The following is a 25,427-nucleotide window of genomic DNA, read 5'->3' as shown; positions in this document are numbered from 1 at the left end:
GGGTGGCACAAATTGTGATATAGGGGGAGGGGAATGGACAGGGAGTATGCAAATTGAATAGTATTGTAGTATTTACTATAGTTTAAAAACTGTAGTGTTTTTGAGGACATTACTGTAGTATTTACTACAGTGCTTTTTTTGCAGATAATACTGTAGTATTCACTATAGTATTCTACAGTATACTACAACATTCTATAGTAAGTACTAGACATGATCGCGGGATACTACAGTGTGTAGAATAGTATTCTACAATATACTACAGTATACTACAGTTTACTATATAATTCGAAGTACTGTAGTATTCTTTCATGTGGGTGGGAATGTTACTTTCTAATTCTTCAGCGACTCAAATACATGTCAAGTAGTTAGAGATTGCACAGGTGTGTGTTTACTTTCATTCTCTCTCTCTTTCTCTCTCTCTCTTTCTCTTTCTCTCTGTCTCTACCTTGTGTTAGCACTGTGGGATCGGTATGGTAAAGGAGGTCTGGGGTAATACACGCCATTATGAATGCATACCGTCCCTTTTATGTATGTTGGCACTCAGTTCTATTTCACTCGGCTAGAATAATATCACACTCAAGACGAGAATTCATTAGTCCATGAAACAGCTCCTGAATTTTTAAGGCCTATTTTACGGAACAAAAAAGCCCTGACGTGGTCTCTGCACAGTAATTGAAGATTTTCTTTTTGCGTACTATTCTCCCAACTCATATTGCGGTCTTGAAAGTGCCTTCTTATTTAATCAAGGGTTTACTGCATTCAATTACATATTTTTTAAATGATATGAGGGTAGAACCTGCATGGAAATGTTTCCGGAGACCTTGACTCTGTGTCCCCATACTCTAAGATAGTCCCCTTTCCTCATCTCATTCCCTCCATGAGCACAGATCTGAACGCACATGACGGGTGAACGTGATAAGGTGGAAACCTATCCAGTCCATTCACCTGCCAGTGGTCTTGAAGGAAAGGTGGTAAGGACTATTAGAAGAATATATGGACACAGACTTTTCACACACAGAGCCAAGGGCTTCCTCATTAACGTTAAAGGAATAGTTCCCTCCAAAGTTTGTCAGACATGGCAAGACATGGTTTGATTAGGTTGGTTTGTTACCCTTCCAACAAGTCACTGTGCTGCTATTGCATACAGACTAGTTTATGTTGCATTAATGTGTCATTAAGTCTCATGCCAGAGTTACACAGGAGTTAGAAACGGGGATGTAACGATTCACCAATATGCATCAGTCCCGGTTCCAATGTTAAAGATACTAGTGCATCGATCCAAATGAAGCATGCATCGGTCGGATAACAAAAAAAAAAGATTCAATCTTGTTTTATTACGAAAATACCTCTTACCTGTTTTGAATTAATTGATGCGTCCTCTCCGTCAGTTCAGTAGCCTATTGAACTTTTATGCATGTAACGGCATATGACTGTCAGATAATAACAGGGCGCACAGGGCGGGGGACACAGATGCTCGCGCCAGGGAGAGGTTGGCCTATGTGGTTCTAATAGGCTATTCGTCCATCTGCACGAAACCTTCAGCATTCGGATGCTTGTAAAATGGCTTTCGCAATGTCAAACCATAGCCTTTATTAGTTGAGTGACAACCAATGTAATGTATCTAAATGCTTATCAAATCGTTCATGAAAGGAGAGATGCACATCCCTAGTTGTAAAGGGTTCATAGCACCTTGTTATAACAAATGTGGCTGGAATTCCTCTTTAGTAAAGCTCACAGAGCGCTGAGACCTTGCAAAGTAATCTAGTCACGTTTTTCATCTCTTAAAATCAATCTTTAAACTGAAGTGAAAACATATTTTGTTTATGGAGAAAAGGCTGTACTTGGTCCTACCTTTCGGGTCCAGATAAGTGCTAACAAAACAGAGGTGAGAGATCTGGAGATTTTTATTGACTGACTGAATAACATTTTAAAGGCGAGGATTTTCTTTCAGAGTTGCTAATGTGCAAGGCTATAGAGCCCTTTCATGCAACGGACTCTTTGAAGACTATAGCTGAAATGTTCTGACATATTTGGGGGAATAAAATAACACTTTTTAGTAGAGGGAGCCATGAATGATAATAGCCAGTAGCAGTGTGTGGGTAAAATGATCGGTAAAGCCAAGACAGAAAAATTATCCATATTACAACCTACAGTTGAAGACAGAAGTTTACATACATCTTAGCCAAATACATTTAAACTCAGTTTTTCCACAATTCCTGACATTTAATCCTAGTAAAAATGCCTTGTCTTAGGTCAGTTAGGATCACCACTTTATTTTAAGAATGTGAAATGTCAGAATAATAGTAGAGAGAATAATTTATTTCAGCTTTTATTTCTTTCATCACATTCCCAATGGGTCAGAAGTTTACATACACTCAATTATTATTTGGTAGCATTGCCTTTAAATTGTTTAACTTGAGTCAAACATTTCGGGGTGGCCTTCCACACGCTTCCCACAATAAGCTGGGTGAATTTTGGCCCATTCCTCCTGACAGAGCTGGTGTAACTGAGTCAGGTTTGTAGGCCTCCTTGCTCACACACACGTTTTCAGTTCTGCCCAGAAATGTTCTATGGGATTGAGGTCAGGGCTTTGTGATGGCCACTCCGATTCCTTGACTTTGTTGTCCTTAAGCCATTTTGCCACAACTTTGGAAGTATGCTTGGGGTCATTGTCCATTTGGAAGACCCATTTGCGACCAAGCTTTAACTTTAACTGATGTCTTGAGATGTTGCTTCAATATATCCACATAATTTTCCTACCTTATGTTGCCATCTATTTTGTGAAGTGCACCAGTCCCTCCTGCAGCAAAGCACCCCCACAACATGATGCTGCCACCCCCGTGCTTCACGGTTGGGATGGTGTTCTTCGGCTTGCAAGCCTCCGTCTTTTTCCTCCAAACATAACAAAGGTCATTATAGCCAAACAGTTCTATTTTTTGTTTCATCAGACCAAAGGACATTTCTCCAAAAAGTACAATCTTTGTCCCTATGTGCAGTTGCAAACCGTAGTCTGCCTTTTTTATGGCAGTTTTGGAGCAGTGGCTTCTTCCTTGCTGAGCGGCCTTTCAGGTTATGTCGATATAGGACTCGATTTACCGTGGATATAGATACTTTTGTGCCTGTTTTCTCCAGCATCTTCACAAGGTCCATTGCTGTTGACTGATTTGCACTTTTCGCACCAAAGTACGTTCATCTCTAGGAGACAGAACGGGTGTCCTTCCTGAGCGGTATGACGGCTGCGTGGTCCCATGGTGTTTATACTTGCATACTATTGTTTGTACAGATGAACGTGGTACCTTCAGGCATTTGGAAATTGCTCCCAAGGATGAACCAGACTTGCGGAGGTCTCCAATTGTTGTTCTGAGGTCTTGGCTGATTTCTTTTGATTTTCCCATGATGTCAAGCAAAGAGTTTGAAGGTAGGGCTTGAAATACATCCACAGGTACACCTCCAATTGACTCAAATTATGTCAGTTTGCCTATCAGAAGCTTCTAAAGCCATGACATAATTTTCTGGAATTTTCCAAGCTGTTTAAAGGCACAGTCAACTTACTGTATGTAAACTTCTGACCCACTGGAATTGTGATACAATGAATTACAAGTGAAATAATCTGTCTGTAAACAATTGCTGGAAAAATAACTTGTGTCATCCACAAAGTAGATGTCCTAACCGACTTGCCAAATGTATAGTCTCTTAACAAGAAATTTGTGGTGTGGTTGAAAAACAAGTTTTAATGACTCCAACCTAAGTGTATGTAAACTTCCGACTTCAACTGTATGTGTTGTGATAATTGTGTTGTTTGCTCTATAACCTGTTAGTTCATGTGCCTTGACACCGTGATATATAGACCTAAGGCCCAGACAATAAGAAGACACAGTGGCAGAATAAATTAAACTACACCTTTGTTTCATCACAAAACAGGAGAGCAACCTCTGTCCGGTGAAGTCCACAAAACATGGTGCATGGAACAAACAGTCACGTGACCTACAGCATGATCAACCAAGTGAATGTTTCTGACATTTTCCGACTACTAAACAAATATTTATTTAGAACCACTGAGAGTTTCCGCAAGTTGCAAAGAAAACTGGAGCTGCCTCCTATCATGACACAAGGCGAGACCCAGATGCAGACACAGGAGGCAGATGGTTGGAGTCTTACCCTATTGGAATAATACATATTGTAAGGCAAGAGAATAGTCGTGGACAGGCAAAAGGGTCAAAACCAGTTCAGAGTCCAAAAGGTACCGAAGGGCAGGCAGAATCAAGGTCAGGGCAGGCAGAATCAAGGTCAGGGCAGGCAGAATCAAGGTCAGGGCAGGCAGAATCAAGGTCAGGGCAGGCAGAATCAAGGTCAGGACAGGCAGAATCAAGGTCAGGGCAGGCAGGATGATCAGGCAGGCGGGAAAGTAGTCCAGAGTCAGGCAGGGGTCAAAACCGGGAAGACTAGCAAAAAGAGAACAGCAAAAGGAGTACAGGAAAAACACGCTGGTTGACTTGACTAACATACAAGATGAACTGGCACAGAGAGACAGGAAACACAGGGATAAATACACTGGGGGAAATAAGTGACACCTGGAGGGGGTGGAGACAATCACAGGAACAGGTGAAACAGATCAGGGCGTGACACCTCCACTATTCCAGCACCATTTCAACTTCAACATTTCAACATAATAAAATCACCTATGCTTTCTCTAATAGAGTTACAACAACAAAAATACCCTAAATAATTTAGTCCAATCAATGTAAGATAAATATGATGTAGCGGTCAATGTTTGTGTGTATGTGTGTGCGTGCAAGCAGAAAAAACATGTCATTCTCTTTCATGTTGACGAAACAGTCTATCACTCTGTCATACAGTACACACTTTTAGTTTTTGTTGTCCTCGGCTACCTGGCTAAAATGCTTGCTTGCTAGCCTAACTTCCTTTCTTGGGTAATGTTAGTTAGTTAAAATTATTCTTCTACATCTAGCTACATATTTAACTTCCATCCTCTCGGGCCAGGGGCACAACAAGGTATGAGCCAATGGTTGATCAGAATCGCGGTTATAGTCATTTGCCAGTACTGAGAATTAAGTAAAACCACAAGTCCAAATCCCTATCTCCATTCATGGTTAATTTAGGAAAGGGACCATTTTAGCTAGCCACCGGAGTACAACAACACAACAATATGCAACAATTCAAGTTGTTTCTGTCAAAGACATATTTCTCTTGAGGAGATGTGATAAATGTGAAGCCAAATTCAAACTGGCTTCTTGACACTTTATTTATTGGTGCGCCAGAACCATTCACAGTTCAGCTCACTCAGTTTAGCTCAACACTGATTGGCTATTATTTTATACTTTTTTATCACGGGAGGCCAAATGCTCGCTGGCTTCCCTTGCATTCAAGGCTTCCTTTGCAGCAACAATGTCATACCCTTTTTGACCAGACAGTATCAGATAGATGGCCTACACATACAGAGACAGAGGGGTGCTGTTTGCTCGCTTGGATGCTTTCTCCGGTAAGATACATTCAGCCTCTTGCGAATTGACGGAATATGACAAAAACACAGAGAGATGAAAGATAAAGGATTTTATATGCGTTTGCCCTTTTCCTTGGTAAATGTATTTGGGAAGCCTGGCTTCTCTTGGCATCCATGATTACAATGCAATGATAATACCAAGTCTCATGATCTCACATTTGTTAAGTCATAATTGGACTTCATGAGAGGCACGGGCTTAATTGATGCCAGCAAATCTTCAGTTAGACATCTTGCAATTGGAATCTCTTGTAACAGAAGATAAGAGAGTTTGGCCACTTGGCAATAAATGTATTGTCACCGACAGCTTCTTCTCAAATCACTGGTAAGATTCATTTAGGCAAGTCAGTTAAGAACAAATTCTTATTTACAATGACAGCCTAGGAAGAGTGGGTTAACTGCCTTGTTCAGGGGTAGAACAACAGAATTTGACCTTGTAAGCACGGGGATTCGATCTAGCAGCCTTGCGGTTACTGGACCACCGCTCTAACCACTAGGCTACCTGCCGTAGGTGAAGAAAGTAGTGGTGTCTTTCCAACCTATCTTTCCTACTTTTTAGACATTGTCTCTTTCAATCCCTGATTCCTTTCTCTCTCTCTCTCTCTTTTACTCCCTTCTGTCTTTCCCTCTTTCTTTCTCTCTCTCGGTGGGTGTGTGTCCCTTTAGGTCGGTGGATGTGTGTCACTTTAGGGTGTCTGCAGTGGTTGAGATAAGAGGCGAGTGTAGGACACAGGGGATGGTGTTCACAGCAAGGTGATCTTATCTTCGCTCTCTACCTCTACCTCTACCCTTTTCTCTCTACCTTTCTCTCACTACCTTTTTCTCTCTACCTTTCTCTCTCTACCTCCCTTTACTTTTCTATCTTGTCCCCCCTCTCTATCTCTACTCCCTCTCTCTCTCTCTCTCTCCCTCTCTCTCTCTCTCGCTTAGCCTCTTTCTCTGCACCGCTTTCTTCTCCCTTCTCCACCCCCGCTTTCTACTGTTCATTTGCTCTTTCCCTTATCTTCCCCTCTCTCTCTCTCTCTCTCTCTCTCTCTCTCTCTCTCTCTCTCTCTCTCTCTCTCTCTCATTCGCTGCCTCTTTTCTTCTCTGCACTGTTGTTGATTTGAATTTGTAGCATTGTAAAACAATGCAAGGCAACCAAAGATGAATGTCCATCCACTGCTCCTACCAGTGTGTGTTTTAGCCAGATACTAGCTAGAGCCAGACACAGCAAGATCCGAGCTGTGCCTGACTATGACTGGGGTGTTTGTTGAGTGTTGTGTGTGTGTGTGTGTGTGTGTGTGTGTGTGTGTGTGTGTGTGTGTGTGTGTGTGTGTGTGTGTGTGTGTGTGTGTTTAGACCTTACTATCCTTTTGAGTTCCAAAAGTCCTCACAACGATAGTAAATCAAGGAAACTTTGACAAACATTTCTGCGGTCCCTAAAAGGAAAAAATCTCTTTTAGGCTTAGGGGTTAGGTTTAGGGATAGGATTAGGGTTAGGGTTACAATTGGGGTTAGGCTTTCGGGATAGGATTAGGGTTAGGAGTTAGGTTTGGTTTTAGGGTTAGTGATTTGGGGTTAAGGTTGGGGTTAGGGTTATGTTAAGGTTTAGGTTTAGGGTGAGGGAAAATAGGATTTTGAATAGGAATCAATTTTTTGGTCCCAGCTTGGATAGTAAAATCAACGTGTGTGTGTTGTGTACCCCTGTATGAGCGATGTGTGTGAAGCCCAGGCTTGCACACACACACACACACACACACACACACACACACACACACGTGTTCCTCCTTTGGGAGAGGCAGCTGGCATGTAGCGTAACATGACAGGGAGGAGGTAGGTAGGAGGTAGCAGGCTGTCAGCAGCGAGCTCCCACTCGGGCTAATGAGCATGGCATTAATTAAAAACAGCAACAGGCGGAGTGAGCTCTCCAGCGGCCCGCAATCAGACCAGCCCAGGGTTAAAGACACAGAGCCAAGCACACACAGCGACTGAGACCAGCTCCCCAGGCACACTAGTTAGCCCTGCTCTTCATACATGCCGCAGCTCGTCTGGCCCCCACTCTCTTTGCCCATAACATGTCAATATGTAAATAGCCAGATACCACAGATATTAATGATATAACTTTACATCAAAAAGGATGTTGACAAGTTGAATGTGAACAAAAGAGTGAGAACGTGAGGCATAGAGCTAGAAAGATACGAGATCTACTCTTCAGGCATCCTTGTTTAGTTCTGTTGTTGACTACTGCCCGCTGTACTAAAGCGGCGTTTTGAATGTTCACACAGTCTTTTTGATTGCAAAATGCTACTCACAGCTCGCAGACGGCTTTTAGTTTGTTCATTATATTTTAAAACTGTGTATATGTACAATCTCTAGGACAGTGTGAACTGTCTTTATGACAGTCCCGTGAGGGGAGTCAACCTGGTGTTTTTACAATGCCCGAAAACATTCTGGGGTTTGAATTAGTAATAAACAGACACAAACTGTAAACTTGACAGAAATAAAAGATTGGAGAACTTAACATCTTTGAGTCTTTGAAAGAAAGTCCAAGTCTAAATAGAAAAACAAAAAAGACAAAAAATGTCACACCAATCAGCTACTTATGCCTTGATGGCGAACTGCCTAATAAGCATCACCAGTGCATTGTGTAAACATATTTTTGTTCATACATTGACACATTTTCATCCTTTCATTTCTTTCAAAGGAAATATTTCATTTCATTTTCACCTCATGCTTTCATGGTAACAACGCATGTTACAAATTGACGGTGGGGAGAATGTGATGTTGAAGCGCAAACAGGCCCTACAGACGATTTCTATTGGGGTCCTCTGAACATGGTTCCGGGGTTTCTGTGTTACATGTTCCTGTTCATGGAGGGTCTCCATAATAACATTCACAGTCAACAGTTGGACAGTTCTAAATAAGATTCTCCTTAGCTAACACTATGTCAGCCTTATGACAGCACTACATAGGCTTCCTGTCAAGGGGGCCTGTGAGTGACATGTTCCTGTGGTTTCTCTTAGTTTGCCTGAGTCTCCGGCATCTCCCTGGCAGCCCCCTCATGTCAGCCCAGGTGCTAGGGAAACTGGGGATTGTGGGAACATATGGTGCAGAAAGAAAGACTGTCAGGGAAATGTCTGCCTTGTCACAGCAAAGTGAGGACCGACGCACACTGATGGTCGACTGGATAACTGCAGACTTGCAGGGAGAGAGAGAGAGAGAGAGAGAGAGAGAGAGAGAGAGAGAGAGAGAGAGAGGAGAGCCACATACGATTTGACATGTTTTGGGAGAAAGTAGCTAGTATAGCTAGATTAGCTTGCACACGTTTATTAATCTCTGCCACACGAGAAGTGATAACATGGAAAGGGAAAGTGTATAGTTAACTGTTTAGCATACATACACTGAGTATACAAAACAGCATGAACACCTGCCCTTTCCATGACATACACTTATCAGGTGAAAGCTATGATCCCTTATTGATGTCACTTGTTAAATCCACTTCAATCAGTGTAGATGAAGGGGAGTAGATAAGTTAAAGCTTTTTAAGCCTTGAGACAATTGAGACATGGATTGGGTGTGTGTGTGTGTGCCATTCAGAGGGTGAATGGGCAAGACAAAAGATTTCAGTGCCTTTGAACGGGGTATGGTAGTAGGTGCCAGGCACACCGGTTTGTGTCAAGAACTGCAACGCTGCTGTTTCCCATGTGTGTCAAGAATGGTCCACCGCCAGCCAACTTGACAGAACTCTGGGAGGCATTGGAGTCAACATGGGCCGACATCCGTGTGGAACACGTTTGACACCTTATAAAGTAAAATCGATATTAGGATTGTGTTCCTAATGTTTGGTATACTCAGTGTATAGTAGGCCATGTAGGTAGCGCTTCGGAGATAGTACTCTTTAGCTGCAGGCTTACCATCTCTCTCTTTCTTTCACTCACTCTCTCACTCTTTCATTCTTTCTCTCTCTCACTCTTTCATTATTTTTCTCTCTCATTCTTTCTCGTTCTCTCTCCATCTTTCTCTCTCTCTTTCTTTCTTTCTTTCGCTCCCTCTCACTTTCTTTCTTTCGTTCTCTCTCTCTCTCTTTGATCTCTCTCTCTGTCTCTCTCTCTCTCTCTCTCTCTCTCTCTCTCTCTCTCTCTCTCTCTCTCTCTCCCCCAGGGATGGCTCTGTTTGTGTTAGTTTGTGTTCTTGGATTTTTGCCTGTAACGAGTTTGAGTCGTCTCCTCCTTCGCTGTCTCTCAGTGTCTGCCCCAGTATGCTAACGTCATTATCCTTTCTCTCCCTCTCCCTACCCCCTCTCTATGTCTCTCTCTCTTTCGGTCTCTCTCTCTCTCTCAGGCTGTGCCTTCCTTACCTACTGTGCCAGAGAGTCGGCCCTGAAAGCTCAGAATGCTCTTCATGAGCAGAAGACCCTGCCAGGGGTAAGTTTACCACCACACTGTCATACTGTTTGTACTTTATGGCCCCTCAAGCACCTTAACATGCACCCAGACAAATAAATGTTAAACAGATTCCGACACCCATAAAGATCACACACAGCTAGGCACCCACACACACAACGCACACACCTTGCCACACAAATGTGTTTGCATTCAAAGGTGCCACACAATGTCTTTACTGTTGACATACTGTACACACAACAACACACGTACACCACCCTCTTTTCCCATTTGTTCTCCCTCTTTTTCTCCATGCGTCCCTCTCCCTCTTTCTCCCCCTCCCTCGCCTTTTCATTCTCCCTCTGACAGTCACACAAACCCACGGGGAGAAACCACATAGCATCACATCAGAGCAGGCCTATTTATAGTTGCAGTGTGTGTGTATGTGTGTGTTCTGTGGTAGGGCCAACAATATACTGTAAATATACAAACAGTATATCTAACGTGTCTAACAACATTATGTTCGTACATACAGAAGAAAGGAAGCACTTGAGTACATGAGGAATACAAAGTGCATTTAAAGCAGGTGCTTCCACACAGGTTTGGTTCCTGAGTTAATTAAACATCCCATCATGCTTAGGGTCATGTATAAAAATACCCAGTTGCCCATTATTTTGGCTACCATGGTTAGAAAAAGAGACCTCAGTGACTTTGAAACAGTGGTCTCAAAGGAGCAAATGGGGGTTTAAAGGGTGGTGTGTGTGTGCATGTTGCGAAAGTGTGTGTGTGTATTTGTGTGTGTGTATTTGTGTGTGTGTGTGTGTGTGTGTGTGTGTGTGTGTGTGTGTGTGTGTGTGTGTGTGTGTGTGTGTGTGTGTGTGTGTGTGTGTGTGTGTGTGTGTGTGTGTATCAGTCACCAGATTGCAACCCAATTGAACACTTATGGGAGATTCTGGAGCGGCGCCTGAGACAGCGTTTTTCACCACTACGGACAAACACCAAATTATTGAATACTTTAAGTTGGTGTTTCCTTTATTTTGGCAGTTACCTGTATAACATACTGTATGTACAATATGATTGCAAGCAACAACTCCTACACTATCTGGATCCAATGTATACTTGAATATATTTTTTTATTTTTTAACCCAGCACTATGTTGCAGGGCTTTAACATTGTGTATCTGTGCCATATGTGTGTGTATGTGTGTGCGTTGAGTTTTGATGCGTCTCTGTCAGGGCTCGCTTGGTTGGGCCTGTTCGTTTTTTAATGACGCCTCCAGGGAGGTTGACAGTCGCCATGTTGAGCAGAAAGCCTTTGATGTGAGTGATTATGACATCATAGATGTGCAGTGCGGAAGAGAGGAGTCGTGCGCTGCCTCTGCCGCTGTGGATACTTCTCTCTTTCTCTGCTTTCATCCCCCCGAGCAGGAATGGCGCAGTCACACACCAAAAAAAAGAAGATACATTTAACATTTGGCCAAAACAAAAAATTTGATTTTCTGTTCACAATGAAGATTTTGCCTTATTGAGTGTTGTTGTATGCACAGTACGTGGTACGACATCTATGTTATCAGTAAAGGGCCCTTTTTTAATGTAACGATCCATACTTTTTGAAAGCTTCACAGTGACTAGAGCAGTCCCTGTAGCTTGTGTAAATGTTGCGAGGAGGCGGCAGTGGCGGCGGCAGTGGCGTCATCGTAGTAATCTTGAGGAACCCACAGCAAATGAATTTAATTGAAGTCACTACCCATCACCGTCGTTTAATAAGAAATGCTAATTAGCCAATCCCAGATCGGCCCGCCGGTGATTGCTTAGGTTTGTCGACTCATTGTGAATGCTAAGTAAACAAGTATAATTCTCCAGGACAGTTCTGGTATGAGCAGCCAACCTTAAAGAAGCAGAGGAGTCTGGGAGACGCGGTCTTTGAAGCCTTACAGAGGTGAAGACAGAGAAACACAACAAATGAGTTGATTAGGGAAAGAACAGGGACTTGGCGGAGAGATGAGTAAGGCAGTAGGACGTTTTATCCACACTTTGCTTCTTTTCTTCTCTTTTTAACCAACTATCGCCCCTCCCCCCACCACCATTTTCACTTCACTTGGCATCTTTCTTTTCAAAGTTGTTCCCTCATGTTGGAAAGTTTTGAAAAGCAGTGTTGTGCCTAGCTCAGCCGATGCCCAGGTGACGCCTAAACTGAGAGGATTTGGATTCCATAGTGAAAATACCCTGAAGGTGCTCCTAAAGGCACTAGGAATTGACATGATACAAGCACCTTGAAATGACTTATTGATATACCTATTGCAGGGATACTTAAATCGGGAGCTTGAGCCCAATTCCACTGCTGATGTTCCTTCTTGGCCTTTCGTTGGGGACTGAATTTGAGCCGGGGGACCCTGCGAGTGCACTTAACTATCAAGTAAACATGAAAATCAGAAGTGTAACTGAGCTTGAGCTCCAGATCGGATGTATCTCTGACTTACTGGGATATCTTAAAGTGATAGTTCACCTTTTAGAAGTTTTATTTTATTTTCAAATTATTTTCGACTTCACTAGCGTGTTGACATTTTCTCCAAAGCATTTTAAAATGTTTTAGCTGGTTATCTAGCAACATTCAGAATCTCATGGCTGGAATTGTTGGACAACTTAGCAATGCTATTGGAAATGGACCAGGCCTTTGTGTGGAATCAACTATGGTATACAGTAAACTACTCATTTGTATTTTAGTAGGATATGATAATTGTTTGTTTTTATGTATCATAGTCACTAGTGATTGACATTGATTAGAGTAGACTGTGTACTTGTGTACACTACATGACCAAAGGTATGTGGACACCTGCTTGTCGAACATCTCATTCCAAAATCATCGTCATTAATATGGAGTTTGGTCCCCCCCCCTTTGCTGCTATAACAGCCTCCACTTTTCTGGGAAGACTTTCTACCAGATGTTGGAACATTGCTGAGGGGACTTGCTTCCATTCAGTCATAAGAGCATTAGTGAAGCCAGGCACTGACGTTGGACGATTAGGCCTGGCTCGCAGTCGGCGGTCCAATTAATCTCAAAAGTGTTATTATTACCATTATTCCTCATCCACCAAACTTTACAGTTGGATCTATGCTTTGGGGCAGGTAGCATTCTCCTGGCAACCGCCAAACCCAGATTCTTCCGTCAGACTTCCAGATGGTGAAGTGTCCAATGGCAGCAAGCTTTACAGCACTCCAGCCGACGCTTGGCATTGCGCACGGTCATCTTAGGCTTTTTTGCGGCTGCTCGGCCATGGAAACCCATTTCATGAAGCTGAACGAACAGTTCTTGTGCTGACGTTGCTTCCAGAGGCAGTTGCTTCCAGAGGCAGTTTGGAACTCGGTAGTGAGTGTTGCACCTGAGAACAGACGATTTTTACGCTCAATTTTTACGCTCTACGCTCTTCAGCACTCGCCGGTCCTGTTCTGTGAGCTTGTGTGGCCTACCACTTCGCGGCTGAGCCGTTGTTGCTCCTAGACGTTTCCACTTCACAATAACAGAACTTACAGTTGACTGGGGCAGCACTAGCAGGGCAGACATTTGAGGAACTGACTTGTTGGAATTAACGTATTATTATAATATATTTTTTACCTTTATTTAACTAGGCAAGTCGGTTAAGAACACATTCGTATTTACAATGACGGCCTACACCTGCCAAACTTGGACGATGCTGGGCCAATTGTGTGACGCCCTATGGGACTCCCTATCACGGCCGGTTGTGATACAGCCTTGAATCAAAACCAGAGTGTCTGTATTGACACCTCTAGCCCTGAGATGCAGTCCCTTAGACCGCTGCGCCACTCGTGAGCACCCTATGACGGTGCCACGTTGAAAGTCACTGAGCTCTTCAGTAAGGCCATTCTACTGCCAATGTTTGTCTATGGAGATTGCATGGCTGTGTGCTCAATTTTATACACCTGTCAGCAACAGTTGTGGCTGAAATAGCCGAATCCACTCATTGAAGTTGTGTCCACATACTTCTGTATAGATAGTGTACTACTTCAGGATTTCACAGGTGCTGGCACATTATTAGGTTGCTCTTCCATTATAGTTATCTTTAACAGAAATCCATTAAAGTTCCTTTTACAGAGAAGAACTTAACCAGAGGTCAAACCAATGCCAAACAAAAACTAAACATAACAAATGTTGCATTAGTTTATTCAAAGTGTGCGTCTATAACATGATTCACCGGGGAGGTTTAAGACAGGTATAAAATGGGACCTGTCTCAAATGTGTGCCTTTGGATGCCATATTTATGATCCTCTCGTGTTTCAGACTCATACAACAGCATGATGCATCAGAAAGCATCTATTGATTTTGGCACAAGGCCTCCCTAGCAGGGGGTGAGGGAGAAGGAGGAGAGGGGGCACGACTAGCCGGCACAGTGTGTGTACACACCTACGCGCAAATACTCGCTCAAACTCATAAACACACATTCTCACACAAGACATACTATTACACTTGTGTAAAGCCGTGAGCATTAATCACACATACAGACACACAGACTACACACACACACAGACACACAGACACACACACACACACACACACACACACACACACACACACACACACACACACACACACACACACACACACACACACACACACACACACAGACACAAAGACACAGTATTATACATTTTATTTTCATGTTTAAGGACTTGGAGGACTAGTCCAAAAGAAGAAGAATCAAATAAAATTACAAGTGAGAGACAAATAGACATAGATCTTTCTCATACATCCCCACATAAACACACTTCATACATATGCATGTATTTCTGTCACTCTCACACCCACCATCACATCTGCACACTCTTACAAACACATTCTCCTCCACACTGAATAAGCAGCGTAACATACACACACAGAAATCTAGTGCCGACCGACTCACACTGTAATAGCGCAAAGTCAGATGAGAAAACATAGAAGCTCGTGAATCAATGAGTCATTTCAGAGCATGTTCAAATACACACACAGCCCAGCACCGTTCTACCATCCCCCTTTTCCTCCCTCTCTCCCTGCCTTCCTTCCTTCCCTCCCTCCCTGCCTTCCTTCCTTCCTTCCCTCACTCTTTCCCTTCCTGACACCCGTTTCAACCCGGGGACAAGAAAACAGAAGAAAAAGAAAGGTGGAAAGGGAGCTGGGTGATAGAGGGAGAGATGTTGGGAGGAATAGAGAGGGATGGATAGAGAGAGAGAGAGAGAGAGAGAGAGAGAGAGAGAGAGAGGGGGTGAGAGAGGAGGTGTAGGCAAGGTGTCTCCATACCACTGATTTGTGTCTGTTTCTTTTTTTCTCGAGGAGAGATAATGACTGGGTCCAAAAATCCATGGCATTGATTGGCTACATGACCCACTTTCATGGCAGCTTTTCTCAATAAGCCGCCTCATTGGTCAATAACTGCCTGGCTCTCTGGGTGAGGTAGGGGTTTTATGAGTGTGGCTGGGAGGAGAGAAGGGGGGACTAAGGGGGAGTGCACGTCTGAGCCATGTTCGCATCCTAAATGGCGCCCTATTCCCTATATAGTGCACTACTTTTGACCAGAGCCCCATCTATTTAGTCCCTATGAAGTGCATAGGGCTCTCGTCAAAAGTACTGCACTTTATGCGGAATAGGGTGCCATTTGGTGAAGGAGCCCATGTCTCAAACTGTTGAAGCTGTGCGTTAGCGTTTTTCATCGTGTATCGTGTTCTGGAGGCAGTTCTGCAGAGTGGTCACTAGCAAGCACAATCACAAAGTCCTAAAATCTGATTTTAAACTGAACCATAACCTTAACCCTAACCACACTGCTAACCCTAATGCCTAACCCTAACCTTAAATTAAGACAAAAAAAGCTCCTTTTTGTTTTCATACATTTTTACAACAGAGCCAATTTTGACTTTGCAGCTGGCCTATCTAAGGAGATATCGCTCAGTTCTGCCTCCAGGACAAGACTCAATAAATATCAACCTGCGTTTAAGCTTCCTGTCCTCATCTTCTCACTTGACAGGACTTGAATTTGAATAGTAACGTATTGCATTCATAAAAACGTTTTCCACTAGGTCCAAAAGAGCTTACATAACCTTGTTAAGGGGAGAAACTCACCCCATCCACCATCACCAATGAGTAGCAACCACCTGGGTCAAGGATAGGTATGCATACAGCCCATAGCCGTAATACTTCGTTTTATCCAGGGGAAGCGTTGGTCCTAAAGCTTATTTCCGGTGCCTGTGTGGTACGTGGTGAAACAGCTGGCCAGCCGTGGACAGACGTGATAATGACAACACAGGGAGCGGAGCGGAGGTGGAACAGTATCAGCCAGGCCGTGGCTCGGCAGCTTTTAATAATTGATGGTGGCCTAGGCCCCGGATTGGGCAGTAATTGCATTACAGGTCACTTCTCAATAGCAATTTGTGAAAGTTGCGGTGATGTGTGCCGGGTGGCGATCAATAGGGGCTGTCCAGACTCTCTCTCTCTCTCTCTCTCTACTGTATGCAGGCAGGCAGACCTTTTTTTTTAATCTAATAATGTCGTTTTTATATGTACTGTATGTAATATTCAGCTGCTAGCACAATATGACATGGTATTTTACAATTCATACATTTCATAGTGGGTTATAATCACTATTCTGTTTCTTCAGGAGGAACATGGGCTTGTTCATCAATGTAACCTGGGATTAATTTACAGCCCCTCAGTTATCATCTACTGCACTGCTGAGGCAGTGATGGGTCATTCACCCTCCATGGACCATCCTCATACCAAACCTTATACGTTTTGGTATTTGGTATTCTATTAGGATCCCCATTAGCTGTAGCAAAAGCAGCAGCTACTCTTCCTGGGGTCCACACAAAACATGACACATGACATAATGCAGAACATCAATAGACAAGAACAGCTCAAGGACAGAACTACATACATTTTTAAAAAGGCACACGTAGCCTACATATCAATGCATACACACAAACTATCTTTTGTTGTGACTGTTGAAGATGCATCTCCTTCAGACTGTCCAGCTTGTCTCATATCTGCACAATGTAGGCAGCGATGCTGCTTGGCGCTGCCTTATCAGCCTCTCAGTTATCCTTAAGCATGTTCAGGGGTCCTCTGACTTGCCTACCTAACAACAGACAAACAAGTTCAACAGAACTGGTCATTCCATTACATGTTGTCGTTGTTTAACCAAAACACAACTGATCATTCAATGATTATCTTTAACTTGGTTTTAACTGCGATTGCTATACTACTGATCTCACAATGTGTTGCTGTGATACTCTCAAGACCTATTATGTCATGGGAATAACAAGGTAACTCAGGCTCTCATTTTGCCATCTCTTGAGTGTCCCAATTTCACATCTCCCATGGGTGAAAGGAAACTGTCATATGTAGTTTACTTTGCCCTCTCCCTGGTGAAAAGAGAAAGTAAATGTTTTACTTTCTCTAGGTGCACTTACTTCCTTCTCTCTCTCTTTGGCTCTTCTGTGTCATACTGTACATGTGGCAATTGCTTTTTTTTCGGACTCTCTTTTTCGTTGCCTTAGAGAAAGCGATTAATTCCGTCCTCTCTCTTGCTCCCTGTCTCTCTCGCTACAATATCCCTTTTGCCCTCCCTCTCTTTGTCACACACTATCGCTGTGTCATCCTTGTTCTCTTTCCTTCCTGCTGCATCTGGCCCCCCCACACACACACACACTCTCTCTCTCTCTCTCTCTCTCTCTCTCTCTCTCTCTCTCTCTCTCTCTCTCTCTCTCTCTCTCTCTCGCTCTCTCTCTCTCTCTCTCTCTCTCTTTCTCTGCGTTGGCAGGGGAGGAGAGGTGAGTAGAGGAGACAGTGGATTTTTCATGCTCTAGATACAGTGTGTGTGGGATGGAGTCATCGAGGGAAGCAAGGACAGGAGGGGGGCAGAGGGTCCAATTGAGCATTTTGTGTGTGTGTGTGTGCGCGCGCGTGCATGTGTGCCTGCGTGTTCACTTGCTTGTATGTGTGGGGATGTTTAGTCAGGCTGATGTCAAAGACATTTCCTCACCTCTCATCTCTCTTTCTTTATCTCTTTCTACATATATCTCTGTCTTTCCCTTTCTCACTTGGGCCTTATTTTCTCCGCATTGCCTTTCTATTGTGCTCTGCCTTTTGCTCTGTCTGTACTGTCTGCTTGCTCACCTCTTGCATGTGATTCCTGGGGTGTGACGCTGTTGAAAAGTCACCAAAGAGGTAAATTATGATGGGCCATCCATCACTGTTTATGGACTCTATGGCGCTGTGGAGAGTGTCTTTCTTCACTCTGCTGTAACACCCAGAACGTTCTGTCCTTTCCTATAACCTGGCTGGCGGTTCTGTGTGTGCTTTTGCAGACTGCCAGACTGCGTTCAATGAGCCTTCGGTATACTATGCCCTGATACTGTATTCCACTGCTGTGAGCAGTGTGTGATCGAGAGATAGAGAGAGAACCAGTGAAGAACAAACACCATTGTAAATACAACCCATATTTATGTTGATTTATTTTCCCTTTTGTACTTTAACCATTTGCACATTGTTACAACACTGTATATATACGTAATATGTCATTTGTAATGTCTTTATTGTTTTGGAACTTCTGTGAGTGTAATGTATACTGTTCCTTTTTATTGTTTATTTCACTTTTCTACAGTGGTTCCTCCTTTATAAGTTGCGAGCTTACACCGTGGGACTTAGAGGTACCCAGTGTCACGGATTCATTGCTCCAGACCACCACAAGGGGGAGTTAGAGCACTCATTATGCATTTGGGTTCGAAGGTTTTCATTTCACCAATCATGTCAAGTGGTTCCAATGACGAATATGACGCGAGACACCCGACCCTGGTGACTTTCTTCAGTAAAGATGGCTGAAAAAACATTTAAGTAATTATAACGTCATAACGACTCAAGCAAAACGTTTACAATTGAGAGGAATATGTTAGTTAATGTAGAGACAAATGACCGTGCATATTCTTTTGCCATAAAGTTAATTTACGAAAACCGCTAGTTAGCAAGTTTTTTTTCAGTCATATCCAATACCAGATGTATCAAACTACATTATTTGAATGATGCTGTGTCTGCATATATGTATTACAATTATACACGTGTTTACCACTCCTGCTCCTGGGACATCAATGATTACACATTGTAACTATGCAATAGACTAGAAACATGATTTAAGTAAAAGCTGATTTGTAATTCATATATAGAGAATAAAAAACTGTACATCCTGCCAGCACGCCCACAAGCGTGCTGAATGACGCGTGGAAGAGAGCGAGGAACGAGAAGGGAGTCCAGGCTATTTGCTCTAAGATGGGCATAATAACGGAATGAAACAAGCAGGGAGCAGGTTTTGAACCCTCTACATTCTAGCCCGAAGTCCAGCACGCTATCGACTGTGTACAAATGTATTATTTGGGGTTGGGGCCGATTGTGGCTAAAAACACTTTATCAATTGGAATCTTTAACATGTGGAAAGTAGTATTATTAGTTTTTCACAAGCGTAGCAGGATGGGCTATTAGCTGAACAATAGACTATTCAACCTTTACCAATGAATTGTATAATTGCCGAGCTAGGTGTGAACCCCCCACCCCAAAACTTGAGCTAATGTGAACCCCCCCAAATAATTTGTATCTATCTTTCCACATCTACCTACACACGGTTAATGTTATGAAGAAAATATATATACATATATAAACATATATATATATATATATATATATATATATATATATATATATATACACAGTGGGGCAAAAAAGTATTTAGTCAGCCAGCGATTGTGCAAGTTCTCCCACTTAAAAAGATGAGAGAGGCCTGTAATTTTCATCATAGGTACACTTCAACTATGACAGACAAAATGAGAAAAAAAATCAAAAAAATCACATTGTAGGATTTTTAATGAATTTATTTGCAAATTATAGTGTAAAATAAGTATTTGGTCAATAACAAAAGTTTATCTCAATACTTTGTTATATACCCTTTGTTGGCAAAAACAGAGGTCAAACGTCTTCGTAAGGTTTTCACACACTGTTGCTGGTATTTTGGCCCATTCCTCCATGCAGATCTCCTCTAGAGCAGTGATGTTTTGGGGCTGTTGCTGGGCAACACAGACTTTCAACTCCCTCCAAAGATTTTCTATGGGGTTGAGATCTGGAGACTGGCTAGGCCACTCCAGGACCTTGAAATGCTTCTTACGAAGCCACTCCTTCGTTGCCCGGGCGGTGTGTTTGGGATCATTGTCATGCTGAAAGACCCAGCCACGTTTCATCTTCAATGCCCTTGCTGATGGAAGGAGGTTTTCACTCAAAATCTCACGATACATGGCCCCATTCTTTCTTTCCTTTACACGGATCAGTCGTCCTGGTCCCTTTGCAGAAAAACAGCCCCAAAGTATGATGTTTCCACCCCCATGCTTCACAGTAGGTATGGTGTTCTTTGGATGCAACTCAGCATTTGTTGTCCTCCAAACACGACAAGTTGAGTTTTTACCAAAAAGTTATATTTTGGTTTCATCTGACCATATGACATTCTTCCAATCTTCTTCTGGATCATCCAAATGCTCTCTAGCAAACTTCAGACGGGCCTGGATATGTACTGGCTTAAGCAGGGGGACATGTCTGGCACTGCAGGATTTGAGTCCCTGGCGGCGTAGTGTGTTACTGATGGTAGGCTTTGTTACTTTGGTCCCAGCTCTCTGCAGGTCATTCACTAGGTCCCCCCGTGTGGTTCTGGGATTTTTGCTCACCGTTCTTGTGATCATTTTGACCCCACGGGGTGAGATCTTGCGTGGAGCCCCAGATCGAGGGAGATTATCAGTGGTCTTGAATGTCTTCCATTTCCTAATAATTGCTCCCACAGTTGATTTCTTCAAACCAAGCTGCTTACCTATTGCAGATTCAGTCTTCCCAGCCTGGTGCAGGTCTACAATTTTGTTTCTGGTGTCCTTTGACAGCTCTTTGGTCTTGGCCATAGTGGAGTTTGGAGTGTGACTGTTTGAGGTTGTGGACAGGTGTCTTTTATACTGATAACAAGTTCAAACAGGTGCTATTAATACAGGTAACGAGTGGAGGACAGAGGAGCCTCATAAAGAAGAAGTTACAGGTCTGTGAGAGCCAGAAATCTTGCTTGTTTGTAGGTGACCAAATACTTATTTTCCACCATAATTTGCAAATAAATTCATTAAAAATCCTGGCCTGCTCTCCCTTATGTAAGGAATTAGGCACTTTCCCATGTTTACTACAGTATGTATTGTAGACTGCTCAGTAGCCTAATAAACAAATAAACACATTTCATTAATAAAATAAAAATACTCTTTTAAAATGAGGATGTTGATTTAGTTATGGATCCATACGAATTACTATGGGAATAAATATCACTGATTTACAGAAATATTGGAACAAAGTTGTCTAATGCAAACAATTTAGAATCCTCCAATCCTGTGTCCTACTCCCGACCATCACGTTATACAGCACCATATTTTCCATTCCATGCTAAAGGAAACCCAAAGGAGAGAGAGAGAGAGAGAGAGAGAGAGAGAGAGAGAGAGAGAGAGAGAGAGACTGCACATCATTACAACACTGTTTATATACATAAAATGACATTTGATGTCTTTATTATTTTGGAACTTTTGGAACTGTAATGTTTACTGTTAACTTGTTGTTGTTTATTTCACTTTTGTTTATTATCTATTTCACTTGCTTTGGCAATGTAAACATATGTTTCCCATGCCAATAAAGCCCTTAAATTGAATTGTATTGAAAGAGAGAGAGAGAGAAAGGGAGATGGAGAGAAAGAGAGATGGAGAGTCTGCAAGCTTGTGTTTTATATGTCTGCAAATTGCATAAATATTTCAATACTTTTTGGGGAAAACAATTGTGTTTATTAGTGCTGTAACATTATTTACTCTACTATATTATTTTTTAGCTAGCTTCCTTACCATCAATAATCTTTTTACCTTTTTATTTATTTACTATGTCTTTTTTCTCTCTTTCTCTCACACCCCTCCCACTGGAAGGTCCGCTCACGTTTCTTTGTGCCACCTCTCTACATGGAAGAACAATCGCTCTGACAGAGTTTTCTATCCTCGCTTCTCCTCTCTTCTCCGACACACTCTCAGATTCAAAGAGAATCTTGCTGTCTGAGCCAAATTCACCACAAACTGTTAGCTTTTTTTCCCTCCCCATCCCATCCCCCTCTCTCTCTTTATTCTGTGTTTTTCCTCAGTCTACATGTTTGGTAAAGTGCTTTGACATGTACTGGGTGAGCGCATCAGCAGAATCTGAGATACAGTCGTAGGTAGTCAAGACAGTATTGGGAAAAGAGAGAGCCACAGGAATTAGCTTTGGGAGGCATTTTAAGCAAACAATGTTAGGATTCTGAGAAGTAAGTAGTTAATTATTAAGCAAATGTGTAATTCTAAGATTTCTTTAAGAGAAGGCTTTAGCTTTTGAAACGACATACAGGTAATTGCCAAAATAATGGAAACACTTGAGTAAATGAGGGATATAAAGTGTATTAAAAGCAGGTGCTTCCACACAACTGTGGTTCTTGAGTTAATGAAGAAATTAACATCCCATCATGCTTAGGGTCAAAATGCTGGGCAGGTCATTATTTTGGCTACCATGGCAATGCCTACATAAGATAACAATGACCCCATCCACAGGGCAGGAGCGGTCAGTGAATGGTTTGATGAGCATAACATTCTATGTAAATCATATGCCATGGCTGTCTTATTCACCAGATCTCAACCCAATTAAACACTAATTGGAGAATCTGGAGCGGTGCCTGAGACATAATTTTCCATCACCATCAACAAAACACAAAATGATGGAATTTCCCATGAATGGTGTCGCATCCCTCCGATTGAGTTCCAGACACTTCTAAAATACATGCCCAAGGCCCTATTAAGAACAAATTCTTATTTTCAATGATGGCCTAGTGGGTTAACTGCCTGTTCAGGGGCAGAACGACAGATTTGAAAAACACTCATGCTCGTTCTGCATTACAGAGGCAGAGGTAAAACATGAACAAAGGATCCAAAAACACCCAAATTCATCCTTTTAGAAATGGCAACGTTCTCAGTATAGTGATGCAGGGCTTTATGAAATGGTGTCATTCCAAGTTTTATCCGCAACGTAAATATTCAATTTTTTTGCGACAATGTAGCCCACAATACTTTTCCATGTGTGCATGCGGCTACACGGAGAAGTATCACTCGAGTCCAAAATAAAGATGAAAAAAGTGAATTTGTTGTTTAAGTTGCCATAAAGTAAAGACACTGTCCTATAGGTTTGCTCGAGTCTTGCTGAAGCATGGGGTGTGAAACCATTCAGAGATAGCTTTTCCTTCATGTTAGCAAAGAGCAATTTACGCTGTCTAGAATTGAGCTGGATTGACTGATCAGGTATGTTAGGCTGTCACATCCACCGCCAGAGGATCAGATCCCCCTGTGTATCTTCAGGTCAGGAAGGGGTTTCCCAGGGTTCAAATCACCCTGACTTTTGAACTAACCTTTGACTCACACCTTTGCATGTTCTCGCCACGTTCTTCAAACAGCTGTCCTTCTTTCTTGCTATAGTCAATGAATAGATCTTTGATCTGAGAAGACTGTATAGATAAAAGCCTTCTTGAGGAAGAGAATGAAGGAAGGCAGCATCATGAGAGTTTTGGAACAGGGTCGCATGGGGAGAGAAGGGAAGACACCCCTGGCCTCAGCAGTAGGCACACTTCAGAGACGCATTTATTAGCTTCCCGAACTTTGGCAAGACGCAGTACCAGCCCAGCCACAGCATCCTTTATGAATGTCACACTGTGAGAGGAAAATTATTACGTTGCAAAGGAGACAGGCCGTTGGAACAGGAGGGGGGGAAAAGAAAAATCACTTTGATGGATTACACTCCTTGTAGGACAACCTTGTAACGTTTTTGGACATTCCCCCAACTCTCCCAAAACCTCAGTTATTGTGATGATTCCACCTTTTATTCTTCTTCTTCCTTCCTTTTGTCATCTCTAACGTGTTGGCTGGGAAGATTGCAAAGGCTCTGATACCTAATGATACATCTCTGAGAAACTAATTACTACAAGTGATTAAGAGGGGAGACTTGGTCCTTACCACACATGGTGTCTTTGGGGGCTTCCTAATTGCCTTTTGCCTAATAAATGATGGCCGAAGATGCATGGACCCGCGGTTCTTAATGGAGTCTCAGGCTACGCCCCAGATGGCACCCTATTCCCTACATAGTGCACTACTTTTGACCAGAGCCCTGTGGGCCCTGGTTGAAAGTAGTGCACTACAATATTTAGCGATTAGGATGTTATTTGGGACACAGCCTTAGTGTTGCCGTGGCATAGAGGGATGACTCCATGGTGACTGGCGCTCCAGAACACACAGATGGCGCCGCTTGTTCACGGCGAGCCGCCTGTTGTTGATCGACGCGTTAAGGGCACCTGCAAAATTAGACCGACAAATGAATTTGCACCGGCTGCATAATAGAATATTGGAGTTTTTGAACAGTGGCTATGTTAGTATGTGTTAGCTGTAGTTGTTCAAGGCTCATTTTGAGTTAAAGACATTGGAGGAAGGCAAGTTAGAGTTAGTTTTCAGTATTTATTGTTAAAGGTAGACTCAGCAATGTGGCCACTGTTTACTGTGTTGCTACTGTTCCAGATATCAGGCAAATCAGTGAAAGGACAGTTGGGGTGTTTTACACCAAAGTGGATTGCATTTACGGTATGAAGCTAATTTCACTGTGTCAAGTTCTTTACATTCCATGAGGGTATCTCATCTCATTCATCACTATTGTGTAGCTAGCACAAAACAGTGAGGTCCTGTCAACACACTCCTGGGAAAGGAGGTGCTTAACCTTCCTTATAAACTATGCAGGGGATTAGATAGAGCAGATAGATCATTCCCAAACATATGAGCTTCATGTGGCCCTGGTTGAAGGTGCCTGCTAAGCTATAAGGCAAACAGAAGTGATTGAGCTAGGGACTAAGTTTTTCTTAGACACATTGTCTTTAACTTTACATACCCAACATCCATCAGAGGTCATCAACAGCTGGGAGTTAGTGGTGTCAGTGCATTAGGCCCTTAAGTGCTGGTCCAGGGACAGTTTTGTTGCTACACCAGTAATAGTTGGCATGAGAGTGTCAAACATCGGCCAGTTGCATCCATGCATGCATTTGTGTCCGTGTGTGCACATGTGGTTATTGAATGCTGTGCCCACAGTAAAAACACAGTTGGCCACAGCATATCTCTCTCTCTCCCTGTCTCTCTCAGTTTCTCTCTCTTCACCTCTCTCAATCTTCCTATCTCTTTCTCGCTCTCTCTATTTCATTTTCTCTCTCCCTTTTCTCTCTCTATCATGCTGAGGTCCTGGAAGTATGTTTTTCATTTATTTGTTCTGCCTGTCTCACACCAACAGGGCGGACCATTGAGCTATCTGGCAGCTCTCTGATCAGCAGGCAAGCTGTCGGGGGTTTCAAAGGAGCCCAGATGTTGAGAATCGCAGTTGACTTCTATGAAGATGTTCCCATGCCTTAATGAAACTTT

The 25,427-nt window shown here is 42.8% G+C and overlaps 1 protein-coding gene and 1 long non-coding RNA gene across 42 annotated transcripts in view; one reads left to right on the top strand and one right to left on the bottom strand.

Moving 5' to 3' along the window:
- Window positions 1–25,427, top strand: part of celf4 (CUGBP, Elav-like family member 4) — a 101,938-nt gene that overhangs the window by 24,479 nt on the left and 52,032 nt on the right. For all 41 annotated transcript variants that reach the window (XM_090205505.1, XM_036950187.2, XM_036950199.2 and 38 more), the window contains exon 2: window positions 9,842–9,924. In XM_090205505.1, the coding sequence (XP_090061631.1) occupies window positions 9,842–9,924 (83 nt within the window). The remainder of the gene's footprint in view (window positions 1–9,841; window positions 9,925–25,427) is intronic.
- LOC149975939 (uncharacterized) lies at window positions 14,534–17,545 on the bottom strand. Its single transcript, XR_016487931.1, has 2 exons — window positions 17,334–17,545; window positions 14,534–16,999 (listed from the first exon to the last, which is right to left on the bottom strand). It is a non-coding gene; the product is annotated as an uncharacterized LOC149975939 (long non-coding RNA).

The sequence above is a fragment of the Oncorhynchus mykiss genome, chromosome 17 (genome assembly GCF_057628025.1).
Source record: "Oncorhynchus mykiss isolate SJ-2025 chromosome 17, ASM5762802v1, whole genome shotgun sequence".
Classification (NCBI taxonomy): Eukaryota; Metazoa; Chordata; class Actinopteri; order Salmoniformes; family Salmonidae; genus Oncorhynchus; species Oncorhynchus mykiss.
The sequence above is the reverse complement of the archived record's forward strand: the minus strand, read 5'-3'. Positions and strand labels throughout refer to the sequence as shown.